The 17265-nt window shown below is 46.3% G+C and overlaps 1 protein-coding gene across 1 annotated transcript; it reads right to left on the bottom strand.

Annotated features, from left to right (window-relative positions):
• Positions 1–14027: 14027 nt before the first annotated feature.
• RASSF10 (Ras association domain family member 10) lies at positions 14028–15939 on the bottom strand. Its single transcript, XM_021527609.3, has one exon. The coding sequence runs from the start codon at positions 15937–15939 to the stop codon at positions 14602–14604; it is 1338 nt and encodes a 445-aa protein (XP_021383284.1). The 3' UTR covers positions 14028–14601.
• Positions 15940–17265: the final 1326 nt, after the last annotated feature.

Genomic DNA, 17265 nt, shown 5'->3' with positions numbered 1-17265 from the left:
GAGTTTGTTTGCCTAATAAGGGCCTTTGCCAAGATGCTGCAGCTCCTTGACATCTTGCCTTGGCTTTCCTGCTGAAAGGAGATGAGGAGGAGGGCAGCTGTCAGTGCAACACACTCATGATGAAACAGTTGGCTGCTCCGTGCTGGGGAGGAGGAGGAAAACCTTGGGCACGCTGCTTGGATGCTGGTTAGCAGAAGCTCACTTTTGTCAGAAAAGCCAGGACTTTTTCCAGGCACTGGAACAATTAGCTGATGAGATTCCTAATAAGGAAGGAATGGTTTGGAACACGTTAAAACTGCTGCTGCAAATCCTGCTCTGTAATGCTTCATCTCCACATTTCTTTCCTTGTTGCAGTTGTGCAGTTGCACAGGGAGAGAGCAGCAAGTGCCACTGTACCTGGTGGCCACTTTTTGCTTTGCTGTTGTTAAGACCCATTTCTTCCCTTGTGGTTTTTCTTGGGGAGATGCATCTTCTTCAGGCTTCCCAAACTTTCTGCACTCAGCCTCAGCCCTCCTCTCAGTCCAAGGGAATGAAGCACAGCCTGGTTTTTGGCATGTTTGCAGTGCAGTTTCACCTTGAGTTAAGTGTTTGCTGTTTAGAAAGGCCAGGTTGGACACTCCCTTACTGTTTTCAGCCTATAAATGTTTGCTGCTCGTGCTGAGGATCAGGATGTATGAATTGTCAGTATACATAAAATTGACTAGTTTTTTATATATGAATTAGTGGTGTTATAGTCTTGCCTCTTTTAACTTGCTGACATACTTTTTGGCAGTATTTTTTCTTCTGTGACATTTTTTTTCTGAGCTAAGAGGGAGTTTTTAATGTTTCTAGCAATCAGTTTTGGCTAGAAGTCCACCCAGCAGTAATGACTAAGATTCTTCTCTCCCTTTGTCAAATGATAGAGGAAAAAAAGAAAAAAAGAAAAATAAATAAATAAAAGGAAATTTCTTCCCTCTAGCATAATTTACCAGCATAAGATTCATGTTAAGACTTTCTATAAAAATCTGTTATCATGCAGTTTAACACCATAAACATCTCAAAACTATCAATGCAGCTCATCTTAGAGATCTCTGTGTGCATTTCTATTTCCAGCTTGTCAGGACCAAAATTATGACAAAGATAAAAGTGGCACACTACAAAGATGATTCTACAAAATCAGGTTGCTCTGGCAGTAATGTGTGGCTGTTGTGGGGATCCATCCCTAATCTCACTCCATCAAGGAGGATGGATCTTCCTGTGCCACAGAAGCAATTCTGTTATCAGCACCAGCACTGAGTGATGCTAATTGCAGCAGGTTAAAATGATGCTAATTGCAGCCTGAATGCAAGATTGCAGAGCTGAGGTTTCTTCCTTGATCAAAGGCAGTGATAGGTATCCAAAGCTGGGGAACCAGCAACTGAGGGCTCCTGTGCCGTGCTGCTGCCTCCAGCCACCTTTGGATGTCTCATGTTCATCCTGGTGGAGTATTAGTGATAAACTGATGTCCTGGGCTATTTGTGGCAGCTCTTGACTTGGGTTTCATGTGGTGGAAGCAAACTGGATGCAGAAGCACTTCCTAGAAAGAGGTCAGGAGCTGTGAAAATTGTTGGGGCTTTTTCCTTTCTGTACAATTCACATCAGCTGAGCAACAGCTAGGTCAGGTAGCTGGGTTTGTGGAAATTTAGGCTTTCACAATAAGTCTTTCAGATTGTCTTGCTCAGTTACTCAGTGGAGCAGCTCAGATCTGTCATGAGATGTGGATGCTCAGCCAGGAGAATGCTACACTGTTATAAATGTGAGTCTTGAACAAACAGTTCAATGGGACAGTGCTGGGTTAATTCACTTTCTACCCACATATTGCTATGACCTAGAAAAGTAGGGCCTAAGGAAAGAGCCTTTCTTTGACTGCAAGAAAGTCACCAGTGGTAACTCTGGTCAGGTTTCAGTGCATGAAATTGCAAAAGTTTTGTCCTGGTCTAAACCCATATACTTCCCTTTGTGGGTCTCAGATTCAGTCAAAGAGAGAAACGTGAGTTTCTAGCCAGGCAGAAGCCTGGGAAAGAGTTGGAAAAGAATGTAAATAATTCTTTATCTCTCTTGTTATTCACATTGTTTATAGTTAAGTTCTATCACTGTGGGTCAAGCACTTTGCACCAATGCTGTGGGTTGTTTTCACTTCAGGCCCAATGGAGTTGGTCCGCACAAAGCTCTGTATAAAAGAGTAGTGTATTTTGAATAAACAAGAGTTTTACTTTCACAGCCTTCTGGTCAGAGTCTTCTCATTCCTGTCCTGCCTTGACAGCAACATCCCTTCTTATTAGTTTGCAGCTTTGACTATCAAAGCCACAACATTTGCATTCTGTACCAAGGCAACAATTTTCCAGAAGAGTCTAAGTGATTTTTTTGGCCTGTGTCCATGTGTGATTTTCAAAAGAAACAAGCTTTTGGGGGGACAGTTCTCACTGGAAGTCACAGACACTTAAACCTGTACCTCTTCTGCAAGCGGGACTCGGGTTCCCAAAGCAGAGGTGGCTTTCGGTGCCTCGCCCACACCCTCTCTCCCCTCAACCAACCCTGCAAAGGAAGGCCCCGTGGGCACGTTCTGGGGTGGAGGTGATGTTTGATGTGAAGGCAACGTCTGTCAGTCCTGCCAGACTGGTTGGCTTGTGCTGATCCTGCTGGAGAAGCAGGGCCAAGCTGAGGCACGACACCGCGAGTGACGATGTTTGCTCAGCGCCACGGCCGACGGCTGAACGCGCTCTCCCAGCAACTACGGCGCTATTATTCCTTGGAAATGAGTAATTGCCTCAGAGTGGGGGGTACAGAGGATAATGCTGCCTGCTGAAAAGAAAATTGGGCATGGGTGTGCCCCAGTGACAAGTGAGCAACGGAGTCCTCAAACTGCACTGCAGAACGTCTCGTTGTAGGCTTGTGTTTGTTCACGGATACACCGTGCTCAAATGTCAATGTATGACACCCATGAATGTCATCAGAACTTCAAGGTTTGTACCTTGGGCTTGAATTTGACCCTCGTTACACCTAGGGAAACGTGCAGTGGATTGTTCAGCTGCGTTTCATGCCAATAGGGTTTTTTAAAAACATAAACCAGCTCCCCCAAAAAACTCCCCCAGAAAAAATGTATTTTTGGCCAATGTTATTGTGCTAAAAGTTCTTTGCTCGGTTTCTCAGTGGGGCAGCTCAGATCTGTCATAAGATGTGGATGCTCAGCCAGGAGAATGCTACACTGTTATAAATGTGAGTCTTGAACAAACAGTTCAAATGACAAATGTTGACAAATGTTCAGTCAAATGTTGACTGGAGCTGGATCTTTTAGCTTCTGCACATCTTCTAGCTTTTTTTGTACATGTTTAGGCTCGATTTCCCAGTGCACATAATAATAGATTATTTAATTAAGAGTCATTTTAACTGAAGACTGATTACACACTGCTTACAAACATTCCACTCTGAAATTAAGTTAATTTTGCTCCTTAGTAATTTGATTTTTTCTTGTCCTTCATTGACATACTTTTTATCTACTGATGTCTAAATGATATTCATACTTTAATTATGACATCAGGAAGAAAAATCAAATTAACCTTAGTCATCTTGTGTTTTCCTGAGTAGATTATGAACATGTGTTCTGATTTTTTGCAAACATTACTCTATTGAAAGAGTTTGTTGAAAATTGTGAGGTACTTTTGAAGCCTCTTTCTGCAATTTGAAGTGCATGTTCCCATGCAAAGAAATTCTTTAATTCTAAAGAAGTCTTTGACTACCTGTCAAATTTAAAGCAAAGGATAAAAATAAGATCTTCTTTTCATTGCATCTCATCTTACGATTGAGCATTATTTTAGTTCTTTTACTCAATAATTGACTACATCATGATTAATATGAATAGCTACATTAATGATCAGGTTCTGTTAATCAAGATTCAGACATATTTCTTGTATTTGAGGCTAATTGTTAATAAAGATTTTGCAAGGCTCTAATCTGTTTTAGGCAGTGTCTCTGACTGCTGTAAGAGGAGACACAAAGCAGTAAGAAAAGGGCATATGCATGTCATGTGGTAAATATTTATAAAGCCATGTGAAAAGCTGAAAGCAAGTTCCAATTGCACCCTTTTCCCATTACTTCCATTATTTTTGCTTTTCCATCCAGTAAGTAACTCTTCAGGGCTTGCTGGTATTAAAGCTCATCATTCAATATCGAAAATACTTTCAGACTTAGACACCAGGTTTGGTACTTTCCATTCTTGTGTCTGATATTATTTTGTTCACTAGCAATTTGAATGAAATGTAAATTTCTCAGCTTAATTACATAATTTGTATCACAGCTACCTTCCCACGTACAAGCTTTTGATGAGGGACCAAACTTTTTGGGAGTTGTGGAGCATTAATTACAGTGGGATTCTGGACAACAGAACCAGGCCTAAGGTTCACTTGTACTCCATAATGTCTAGGGCTTTCATCTAGGCAGATAAAAAAGTACATTATAAAATGCCTTTGGAGCTGTTCCTTTTGAGCCCTAATGGAAGATACATTCTTTCTCAGCATCAAATACTTGTGTAATGAAGCCTTTTGTGGCAATACAGATCTCCATAGCACTGTCCTTCAGTGATCTAAAATACTCTGTTTATAGGGACTTTTTGAAGCAAAGATGAAAACCTCAGTGCTGAGCTCAATTCAAAACGCTGTATTGGCAATGGACTGCCTGAAAGAAATAATCTAAAGTGCCCTAGACCTCCTAACCTGAAATTGCCAGGTATGGCATATGGAAAAGGAGAATCTTATGTTGGCAGCAGTGTCCCAGGAAGAGCTCACCTGTGAGGAAGCCAGGCAGGTTTTGGAGCAGTACCTGCCCATTGGGAGAAGAACCTTTGTCAGAGCCACTCTCCACAAAGTGTTTCACTTTCGTTAAGTAGAAAAATTGAAATACATCTAACAATATTAGGGAAAAAAAATGTTGGAAAACTTTGCTTTACAGTATGTGTGGTTATCTTTCTTTACTGCAGAAAAAATGCAGGAAATGGATAATGAAACATGTTTATAGATACAACAGGGATTTAAGCCACTGATAAGTAAATGAATCAAAAATCTTCCAGGAATCATAAATTCTCAGACTATATAATGACATGAAATGTGGTTGTGAAGTGCAGTAATTTAGTGTAATGCTCTCCTTATAGTCCTTGACCTCTTGTATTCTTCAAATGCTTAAATAAATCTCCAACCTTACAGGGGCACAGCTCCTGTGGCAGTAAGGGGTGGAGATAGATTTATGCCTCCTCCTCCATTGCCTGTGCCACACCACGAGCTGGAAGTTTGGGTCTAGCAGGGAGGAAAATGGATTTGGAACAGGGAAAATTGGCTTCTGTTCCCACCTTTGTTGCTAACCCACTGCAGACACAAGCCAAGCTGCTGCAGCTCCTGTGCCATCATCCCAACTCTTGTCTGTTTTTTCTGTCTCAGCTGTGATCTCATCAGAGCAAGGGCTGCCTTGCCCTGTGTCTCCTGAAAATACATAGCATAATAAGTGTCTACCTTATGTAGTCCTATTGCTGTACCAATGGTAATTAAAATATTTATTAGCTCTAGCTGAAAATGCACAGATCACTGGGTTAGCTGGGCACATCTTCAGGGTTTCTAATTTGTCTCCTTTTACAAGCAGGCTCTGATATCCTGGGCAAAAGAGTGGAGCTTGTGCCCTTTTGCATAAGATGGTTGTCTTACCCATCTTTGAACTAGGAAAACACACATTCTTTCCATTCTTTAGTTTTATAAGAAAAAGAAATACCAGAATAATGGTGTGGCACCAGTAGATTGGACAACTGTGCCTGAGCTGTAATAAACCTTGAGTTGAAAGCATGTGGCAGATGATTTCTGAACAGGCAGCAATTCTCATCCTTGTTAATTAATTAATTCTAATTAATTAATTCATAAAGATGAAGCCAAATTGCTGATGACTGGAGGAGAAGAGAAAGGCCTGGAAGTTCTGTAGGGAAAGGTATTGGAGGGAGGGGAAATGAAAGAGAAGTTAATAGTGAAATATACATTCTATAAAAGTAAACTATTCCTTTAGGCATCCTAAAGCTATAGGAGTAGCTAATTATGAAGGTGGTTATGAAGGTAAAATACAGAAAGGAGTATAAACAGAGGTCCAATTCATATTTGCAAAAATGGTAATTGTATTCATTAATTAGATTGAGTCATCTACACGTGAATCACCCTGGTGACACATGATGAGAGACTTTAAACAACTGAAATTTCAGTCTCTCTCAGCTGGCTTGTTTTACACAAACTACTTTACAAAACATACTTGCAAACCTTGTGCAATGGTTTCTAATCTGGCTTGTGTAAACTGAAGTAATAGGTCTGGATTTGCTTTTTCCTTAAGCTTGCCTATTAAGTTAAGCTAAAATAGCTTAAATTAAATGGGTTAAAATAGCCCATTTTCTTAGTGCCACAGTTTTTTGGCAAAATATGTAGGCAAGCAGAGCAACATGACAACATCCCAGAAAAAAAATTATAAAAGCAGCAGCTCTAGGAAAGGAGTGTATTGCAGAGAAACTGATGATATAAACTATGAATCACCTAGGGAAACACTCATTCTTCCATATTTAACAAAATATAACTTGAAAGGAAAAGAAAAAAAAATCTGAGAATGACATGATCAAATTCTCGGCACACTTGTGTGTTGCAAATTCTGTAGCCACTGGCTACAATTGGGTGAACAGAACCTCAGGAAAACAGAGGAGTTTCACTGATGCCTTTTTCCCCCCCGTTCCCCGGGGTGTAGTGTTTGTTATTTTGTTGATATGCAGGGCTGTTAAACTGTGAAGATGCTGGGGCTGGATCTCCTGCCCCTCCCAGTTAGATGGTGACAGTGGAACAGCTCTGTGGGAGTCCAGGGCTTCTTCCCTCTGGCTGCCCTGGCAGGTCTGGGACCCTGGCAGGGGTCAGGAACCCCCCTGGACAGAGCCCCCAGAGACACTGGCTGTGATCTCTGTCCATGGAAAAGAGTTTTCAATCTTACAGGATCAATGACAAGCTCCGAGTGTTTGATATAAGTAATAATGAAGTGTGGCACGGGTGCAAAAGTAAAATTTTAGGATTCTAGATTAGGGGTCCAAAGGGGACAAGATGGAGGAAAGGTGTGCCTTGTCCTTTTTCTCCTTCTTCATGCCCTCCATGTCTCACTGTGGTGTTGGCATTTTTCTGTTGGTTCAGGCTGGGGACACACTGTCCAACGTAGGTGACAGATATTGGCACGTTCTTGTAAATGCAGCCCAGGGAGTTTCTGGTATTTAATGTTTGTCACATCCCACTGAGGGCAGAGCCCCACACGCTGCCCTGCAGGACAGAGCTGGGCAGGGCAGCAGAATATGTGAGAGATAAACAGAATAAACAACCTGGAAACCAGCACAGACCAATTGTGGCTTCTGCTTTGGCAGCGGGGCTGAGAGACAGAGATTTTCTACAATCTGGGAATCATCAATGGCTCAGATTCCAACACAGCTCAATAACCACAAGGTGTGGTGGCTATGACAGACTCTTTGCTACTGTGTAGGGGCTCATTCCTGCTCCCTGCTGCTTCCCTATTGCCCAGGCTTCTTGTGGGCTTTTTGTCCTTTCTTGTTGGTTCCCTTCAGGAAACTCCTCTCCAGCTGGCGAGATCTGGGCTCACTTCTCTTCTGACACAGTTTCCCTCTCCACACTCTGGTCCTTGTACATCCCCTCTTCACTTAGGCAGTGCAGAGCTTTCATTCCCCACCAGAACAGAAAACATCAAGGCCCATGCTCATTACTACACTGACTGGTTTATAAATCCCTCTAAGCCAGAATGTCATTTTCTTTTCTAACTGTACACCTGAAAGGTAGGGAGGACGAGATGCTGTTATTAAAAATCCACAGGCTGAAATCAGAGACTCTGACAAAATTAATTCAAAACATCCAGGTAATTAGGTTAGTTTATTTCACATTGGAATCACCTGCTGAAGAGCCTTAACTACCCCTGCTGTGGCTAAGACTGAGCAATTTACAATATAGTGACTTTAAACCTGTGTTTTGCTGTACGAGCTGAGGAAAGGCATTTCTGGTCAGCTCATTCCTGTGGATGGGCACAGCTGTATGGACCTGCACTCTGTACTCCATCTTCCTTTGAAGGATGGCAACATTGGAGTGCCTAACTTTATTTCCTAGCCAGGGTAATACTTTTTTGAAATGAAGGACAGAAAGTAGGAGACTCAGAAAATGTGCAGGAACAGAATTATAGGAAAAGATGACAACCTAGCATTGAACTTTTAACCTGTTGGTGACTCATGATTCCTGTCATTGGTCACTCCAAAAGGAAACTGGTAATAGAATTACGAAGAAACCCTTCAGTGAGAAAGCAAAGAGCAACTCTGAAAGAAAGGGAATCAGAAATAGAAGATATCTGCAGTTAAAAGCAAGTAATTTTCTTCTATGCTTGTGGTAGGAAGAACAAGAACCAATGTTTTCAGAAGGTGATCCATGTCTCTCTTCATTTCCAAAGTTCCTTTTCATCTGTTCTTAAGATCTGTCAGTCAAGGGGAGATTCGGTGGAAGGCAGAAAATAACCATATAAGGCTAGACTGATAATTGAATGCATAAACTAATAGCCTGATTACATGTAAAAAGCTACACTACAAGAGATTAAAACAACGGGATTACATTAAATTGAAACAAGGATTAAATATTTTTCCTAGAGGCTTTTAACACATTATCCAAAGACCTGCTCATGAGCACAATTTGACTGATGAAAATAAGTTCTTTTGGAGATAATAGACTAAATAATCACGTAATTAAGCCTTGTGAAGTGCAGTGCTAGTAAGCTGATGATAGTATGTTTCAGACATATAAGAGCTTTTTCCATGAGTCACAGATAGATTTTGTTTAGGTTTTTTTGTAGTTTTGTTTCTTTTTCCCCAGTCAGCTCCATAAAATCCTGAGACTGCCTTAGCAGGATGGTGTTCTGAGATCACTCTGCAGTTCTTCCACTGAGCTAATAAATGGGAAGGGGTGTTTGTAAGCACTCAGAAAAGGGGAGAGCACACACTGGGAGCTGAAGAAGACTGACATTGTTCAATGTTTTCATTACAGCCAGGAGGCCTTGAGCAGATGAGGCCTCCTCCTGCCAGGTGGTGCATGATCACACAGTAAATACCTGCATCAGAAGCTTACTCTGCCAGGGAAATCAGACACCACTCCCTGCTCCAGTTATTCTTCAATAGAAACTCTATCTCCCCACTCCAACGCTCCATAGCAATGCCACCCCAGAATGTCACCTGAGGAGATGTGCTCCCTTCCTGTGTGAGAAGTGCTCACCTCCAAGTAGAAGGGGAAAATTCCAAAGGTAGCTTGGAAACATGCTAAAAGGAGATTAAGAAAAAAATAATAAAAACTGTGGGGAGAAGGAAGCTGAGCAAGACCAGCACCAAAGAGCTGATGGGAGCGTGTCCTTAATCCATATGGCAAGTACAAAAATACTGCTGAGCTTGCCAGATACTACACAAATACAGAGTTTTTGCCAAGCTACAGAAAGACTCTTTCTTCAGGTTTCTTACCGAGTAGGATTCCAATTCTGAACCCATGGAGTCCCAGCAACTTGAACAAAGCTATTCATGAAATTCAGAGCAGGTGCTGATGAATAGGGGAGGAGCAGGTTGGCAAGAAGGAGGAAAGAAGTTTATGGGAGTGGAAATTGTTTTTTCATGGAACATCAATGACTTTTTGGAACATTTTTGAAACTGAGGGTAGGGGATTGTAATAAAACTTTCCAAATAAAGCTTGAAGTGTAAACCAGCTGATATGAAGGGAGTGTGTAAAACCTGCAAAAGTTGTATTTTGAGCGTACACTGTAATGCCCCAGCAGAGTTATTGCTGTAACACTCTAAGAAACCAGTGACCAGCTCTTCGTGTCATTCAGCAGGTGACAAGGTGTGACAATCCATCCTGCATGGAAGGTTCTGCTCTGATGCATTCACACAAGTGATGTAGTAAATTATGCCAGCAGTGTTTCTCAAAATAATATTTGACAATTCTGCTTGAAGATAGCTGGCTAATTTGCAAACAGAGCCAAGATTTGCTTTGAGTTTATTAATTTTTCCTTTTCTGATAAGCTTCCAAGTTCATTTAGCAATGAGAGTTTGTAGAAGAGGAGTGACATCCATGTAGGCTCCCTGCATTTTGCCATGCTTGTTTCTCTAAAGTTTGTGTGCCAGCTCAGGAGCAATAATATCAAGTGACTTCAAAGGACAACTGCTCCCAACAATCCACAATGGCTTGTATTTCAACTTGTTAACCAGCACAGCTCACCAGACCTGTTATTTCAAGGCCTCTGCTGCTCTTTTCATGTACTAAGCTACATTCCCAGTGCAAATTAAAGGGGGGGGAATCCTGAAGTCATGTAGAACTTGGGAGGGAGGTCGATTTCTGCATATGTGTCTCCAGACATAGGAACACAGATTATTTTTAAAGTAAACCTGGAACATATGTTTCATGCAAGGAGTTAATAATAAAGCTTAATGACATGTTTTCCTTTTCTCCCACCCACCTACCTGCTTCCCTCCTCTGACTGTATCTTGTCTGAAACCTGGACCATAGGTTCTTTGAGGAAGGATCTGTCACCATAAACAACCAGACTGTGATTTGGCTGCCTACATGCTGGTTTGGAATCTGTGGCAATAATTAATAGGTCGTTCACTTTGCATGTCAGTGGTGTTCATTACAGTAAATGTATTTTCCTCCCCTCTTGAAGGCATCAAACGATATTCCCACAAAGTGCTTATTCAAACTGGCAGATCTCTTACACGGGCTATGAACAAGAAATATATCAAATTCGACACAGGGTTTTCATTCTGATAATATTGCTTGATAGTGGCTTTTTGAAACAAGGTCAAAGCTAAGAGCTGCACTGTCTGGCTTATTTTGGGTTTAATATAGGTGAGTGTAGCTGATGTCAAACAAGTTTCAGCTCCAGCCTCAGTTTTCCACTTTCCAAACCTTCACTTAGACTGTGAGTGGGGCATATTTACAGCCTGAAGGAAGACTTGCCAGCATGCGAGTCAGCATAAAACAGTGCCCATTGCTGAAAGGATCAGTTCCATCTTTCCAAGCGCCTTTGATTTCTCATTTTTACCACTATACCATGTCATTGCCAAAAACATTTCTGTGACTGTGCATTGAGTCCCATCAGGGCCTCACCTAAATTAAAGTTTATCTTTTTTTGTCACTGCCTGGTCCCATGAAATCCTGTATAGGCACAGAATGTAGGGTCAGAAAAAAACATGGCCAAGGGCAGCAAACACACAGGACCTGTGTAGGAGTGCTTTTTAATGCTTGTTTAAACGGTGCCTGAAACTAAGGCCTGTTGTGACTCTGATTTGTATCTCCTGGACAAAACTTTTGATTTCTGTAGCTATTCTCTGAGAAAAGCCTGGTGGCTTCAGTCTATGATGATTCCTTTGAGAAGCAGGCTGTTGAATAGATAGGGCAACGTGATACTACACACGACTTACATAAGTTGCAGTGCTGTTAGGTTTTTATTCAATTCATGGCTGTCTACATCTGTCTTAGGAAGAGAGAAAGATTAGGTTGGAATGGACTCTAAAAGATAGTATGGTATTCTATGTACTATCCATACCATACTATGATATGGCTAGTACATAGAATGGTGTTAAAACTTCCTCAAAACCTGTGTTTGTTGGATCTTTCACCTCTCTCTCGGTGGTGCCAGAAGGTAGATTTCCATCATAGTGTTGGTCAGGGCTATTTTCTGCTGCTATCTCCCTCTCCCATTCTGTCTGAACTGCAAAGGAGATAAAAGTTCTGCCCTTCTACCTGTGGCTCTGAATCAGCTCTCCTAACCCTTGGCTATATGCCCAGGAAAACCCCACAGCCAAATTCCTTGACAAGCATCCTGTGGCTTGTCTCTATTATCTGAGTGAGGATATACAAGCCCAGAAGAAGGGAAGGGAGAAGTGCCTGGTCCAATGCAAACAGTGATTTCCTCTTCTATACTAATGCTTTAATAATGGTTTGAGAGCGATGGGGATTTGTGAGGATGCTGCAGTTCAATCTGTGAGCCTCTTGCACTTCTGTTTAAACATCAAAACACACTCCAGTAGGTGCTCCTAAGAATTCACTCCAGCTCCCACCAAACCCTTGAGACTACAGTGCAGTGCTCTCAGCAGCTCTGCAGGGCCACGATCTTATCTGGGCTACGCAGAAGCCAAGAGCAAGCACCACACGGTGCCCGCAAGCATGGCCCTCAGCAGCCTCAAGCAGAAGGGGGTTCATCCTGATTTTATGGATTTTCCTAGCTGAGGATGAGTAGGAAGACTCTGCGGTACAACTTTGAATAATTCCCTGCCTTCCTTCAGCTCGTGCTTCACAGACTGCCTGATGCCTCTATCAGCAGTACAGTGATGTGCACGCTCCTGCAGCTCATTCTACAACGTGCTCACTTTTTATTTGCTCGCTGTGGAAATGGAGAACTTGTGCAAAGCCAGCTCAGGTTTATTGCTCACATCAGTGCCCTGGGAAGCTGCGAGCAGGTCCTTGCACCACACAGCCCTTGCATCCACACTGCTGAAGGCACAGCAGCAGTGGGACTCCCCTGCCCCCAGTTCTTCTTTGGCTCTGCTTCCACAAAAATGCAGAATCCTTACTCTGGACGTGTGCTGACGCTTCTAAATGCCACTGCACTGCCCCTGCAGTGGCCAGAGCTGAGGACAGTGCATTGCTCCTTGTACCTGAGGGAGCCCCTTGTGCCATCAGAAAGAGAAGGGACAATGCCATCATCCCTTGGTGTATCTTTCCACTAGCTTTGCACACGAGGTAACACCACAGAAACTCAGTCCTGTCACGACTTTAAAATCACACTCAATTGGGAACACTTGTTTAGCCTTATTAAGAGTTTTATTAGCTCTAAAAATAGGTTCTTAAATATTTTCCAAGGTTGACTAAATATGAAAAACAATTATATAGTCAGTGTTTAAAATAAACCACAGTTTGTTACAACTGAGATCCATTCAGTGGAATAACATTTATCAAGAGTCATAGCATATAGAAAATTGTACAGCCTCTGCAAATCCACAGACAGCATTTCTCTGCTTGCTTTCAAACTGAGCAGCTCCTGAACCTAATTTTCTGATGTCCATCAGAATTCTTACCAACAAGAACACTGCAAGCATGGAAAGCAGTCTTTGGGTGAGAAGGCTGCGGCGTTTTTAATGAAAATAAAGAACCGGTCTATTGGAGTACCCCTTCTTTATATAATTTCTTATTGTTAAATGAAGACTTTTATAAATAATCTTACATAAATAATAATCTCAGAAGTTTTAAAAAGTTCACACCATCAGTCGGACCTGACTCAACATTCGCTGGTCTCTCATCGCTTAAAGTATTTCTGCAATTATTCTGGAATACAAGAATCCTGAATGTCTCTTGTTACAAGAGCAGATAATCTATTTTGGGCAAGAGTTAAGCTGCAGAGGAAGATTTGGCAGTTAAGTGAAATGCGTGTTACAGCTGATGGCTGCTTTTTTGTTTTATTGGAATAACTGAAAAGATTAAGTTGTAGTGCAGGTAGGGCTTGAGTCATGCTTTTATCGTTGCATCTCTTGGCCTGATATGAACTGTGTTATTAAAAATGGTAGCTCAACCTGACTCTGTACTTTGTTTATCTACAACCAAGCTCAGCCAAAGATCAGCTAGCCAGGTGAAAAAATGTAGTTGAAGGCTGTGTACATTCAGGCACTGCTAATTGCCTTCCGTGACTGTCAAATGACTACAGATCCTAACAGATTTCTTAGTATGCCTTTAAACAAAGCACTCTTATCTATGCATAAGGAAAAACACTACGCAGAGCAGAGCTAATACATGTTAACCTATGTCTCGATTTAATTTGTTATTTAGAAAAAAGAAAAAAAGGAAGCGATTTATCACCCCTTTTCGTTGCCAAAAGGAACTGCAGCACCGTCCAAAAGCTGGCGCCCTGGGAGATCCCAGTGTCAGCAGGACTGACGCCTCTTTTCCTCTTTAAATGATGTTTAAATGATCAGCAGCTTTGGTGTAGCGACTTTTTGCCTGTAAAGGAGCCGGGTGTATTTGTGACGGCCAGTAGAGCCCAGTAAAACCACCACAAGCCGCCATCTGACTCTGCGATGCCGAGAACCTGTTCGGGAGATGCAGATCCCCGCTCGGGAGCGCGTCCTGGCCCTTCGCTCGTGAAGAGCTTACCCGGAGCACCCGGGGAGATCGTGGGCAGCCGGAGGAGTAAAAGGTCCGGCAAGAGAAGCTTCGGAGGGAAGCCTGACGCAGGATCTAAGGAGCGAGCAACCCCAGACGACCACGAAGCACAAACACGCTGTGGGTTTTCTCTTCCTCAGATAAAAGTACCGGCGAGCCAGCCTAAACGCTGCCCGCGGACGACTAGTCAGAACAAGTTTAAACTCCAGAGCTCAAATTAAAATGTTTCCTCTGTGTGACTGCCTCCTGCGCCGGGAGGCTCCTCGCCTGCCCCACACTTGCCCGCAGTCCTCCGCCGCCCTCTGCCCCGGCACCGCGCTCCGCTCGGGGCTGGCCGCGGCGGGGCGGGCGGGCGCTACACCAGGGACTCGCAGACGGGCAGCGAGTCCGAGTCCTGGCTGTGCATGGAGCTCAGCCCCGTGTCCGAGTCCTCGTCGTTGTCGGCGCGGTCCTTGCGCAGCGCCCGCGCCTGCTCCACCCAGCCGCCCCCCGCCGCCGCCGGCCGCCCCCCGCCCGCCGCCCCGCGCGGCTCCGCCGCCGCCTCCGCCACGTCCAGGGTGCCCAGCGTCTCCAGCAGCCGCTGCAGCTCCCGCTCCTTGTCCTCCCACGCCCGCTGCGTGCAGTCCAGATCGCTCTTGACGGCCTCCAGGTCCGTGCTCAGCTTGAGGCCGATGTAGAGGCTGGTGCTCAGCTGGGTCTTGACCCGCTCGTGCTCCAGGTGCAGCTCGCCCTCGCCGCCGCTCAGCTCCGTGGTGTCGCAGTCCGCGTCGGCCAGCCCGGGCCCCGCCGCCAGCTCCAGCTCCTCCCGCCGCCGCTTCATCCAGCGCTCGTTCAGCTCCTCCTGGATCTCGGCGGCCAGGTGCTCCAGCAGCTCCTCCTGCTGCGCCCGCTGCTCCTGCAGCTGCAGCACCTCCTCGCACTTCCTGGCGTAGTCCTCCTCGGGGCGGCCGGCGGCGGGCTGGCCCGGCTCCCGGCCCGGCTCGGGCTCGCCGCCGCCCGTGCCCACCAGGTAGGTGTCCTGCACGTAGTTGACGCCGTGCCGCTTCATGCGGTCCAGGTGGATCTTAGCCTCGTACCTGTCGATCTCGCGGTCCAGCTCGCGGAGCCGCTGGATCTGCTGTCGGATGGTGTGGTCCTGCGAGAGCACCAGGTGCACCAGCGTCTCCATCCTCTCCGCCGACGAGGCCTCCCGGGCCAGCGGCTGCTGCCGCTTCTTGTTGATCTTGGCCAGTTTGCGGAAGGCTTTCCGCACCACCCGCCGCTGCCGCTCCTGCGTGAGCGCCAGGCTGGCGCGGGCCGCCCCCAGGCCGCGGCCGGGGCGCTCCTTGCTCAGCACCACCCGCGCCTCGGCGCTGCGCGGCCCGGCGTTGGGCAGCGAAGCCTCGCTGCGCACCAGCACGAAGCGCACGTTCTCCTGCTCGTCCCCCCACGCCACCCAGAGCCGCAGGATCTTCGTCTTGTTGGGCAGGATCCTCTCGAAGCCGCGCCACTTCTCCACGATGCAGTAGGAGTGCGGCGGCCCCGACAGCATCCCGCCGGCGGGCTCGGGCGGCGCCGGGCGCTGCCGCCGGTGGTGGCTGTCCTCCAGCAGCACCCGCACCACGTCCGAGCAGGTGGTCCGCCGGGAGAGCCCGGAGATCAGCTTCTCCTCCTGGCAGATCCACACCGAGATCTTCCGCTCCTCGGGCTCCATCGGGGGCGGCTGCGGGCGGGCGGCCGGGGCCGCGGGCTCAGCGCTGGCCGGGCAGCCGCTCCATGGGGAGCGCTCGGCGGAGGCGCTGCCGCTGCCCGTCCGCCCGGCTTCGGCGCGGCCGGGATGCCTTGCCGTCCCCTCCCCGCCTGCGGCACCCCGCCCGTGCGCTCCGCCGGCCGCTCCACCCCTTCCTGCCCGGTGCGGCGGGGCCGCCGGGGGCGGGGGGCCGGCCCGGTGCGCCCGGAGCCGCCGCGGTGCCGTCCGCGCCCCCCGGGACTCGCTGTCCCCGCGGCTCACGCCCCGCGGCACGGCAGAGATCCGCCGGCGCGGACACCTCGGGGCAGGTGGCCGTCGCCTCCTCGTCCTCCTCCTCCTCCGTGCGCTGCCTGTGCCGCGATCGGGCGAGCGAGCGGCGTCGGGATCTTCCACAGTGCCGAGGGACAAGAGCGTATCCTGGAGCTTCAAAGGAATTTCCAGTTTTAGTAAATCATCCGCCTGTAATTAGGAAATTCATGTTTGTGAAGCACTTTGCAGATGAAATATGCAAAGGACGGGAATGTCTAAGTGTTATTAAAATACTAGCTGAGCCAGATTTTAATGGGAGCTTGCTGTGTACTTTGATGGGAACGGGATCGGTCTCGGATTAAAATGAGAAGATGAGAAAAATAGTAATAAAATGCAGGCTTATGGCACTGATTTTCACTGATTGCATCACAGGGTTCACGGACCTAGGCTTTTCTAAGTGATTGAGAAAGTACTATAATGGGCAAAGAAAGAAAACTGTCTGAAACCTGAAGGCTGATCTGTACCTTCCGAGGGAGTTCTAGAGCAAATAAAATCGGTGTGCCGTGCGGAGAGGGCTTTAACCTGGATAAGGTTTGTGTTCCAGTCAGCGTAACAGAACGGAGCCGCGGCGTTGCAACCTAACTCCTGTCGTCCTGCTGCTGGAAACAGCTGGAAACAGCGGAGCCGGGGCACACCGAACAGCGAGGGAGAATTATGTGTAGCCTAATGTCCTTTTTTCCCCCCTAGAGCAACAGGCTCGGTGTGGGCAGTGCGTGTGCGGGCTTCTCCATGTGTGTTTCCATGGAAGGACCGGTCCCGGGGAAGAAAGCCTGGCCCTGCTCTGGCTGCGTAATTGAGCTAATTGCGGTGGTGATTTGTGACGTGCGGCCTCCTGTCCCGCGAGGAAGTGGGCTGAGGGACCACCGGCTGCCAGCATTCCTGCAGCTGAAGGTCACAGGGATCACGTTCCTGCTGCCAGCGCCCCTTCCCTGTATTGCTGCAGGTCAAAGGATTCCAAACCCAGCTGGCCGCTGCGTGTTG

This window comes from Lonchura striata, chromosome 6, assembly GCF_046129695.1.
Source record: "Lonchura striata isolate bLonStr1 chromosome 6, bLonStr1.mat, whole genome shotgun sequence".
Classification (NCBI taxonomy): Eukaryota; Metazoa; Chordata; class Aves; order Passeriformes; family Estrildidae; genus Lonchura; species Lonchura striata.
This window is presented reverse-complemented; position numbering and strand designations above follow the sequence as displayed.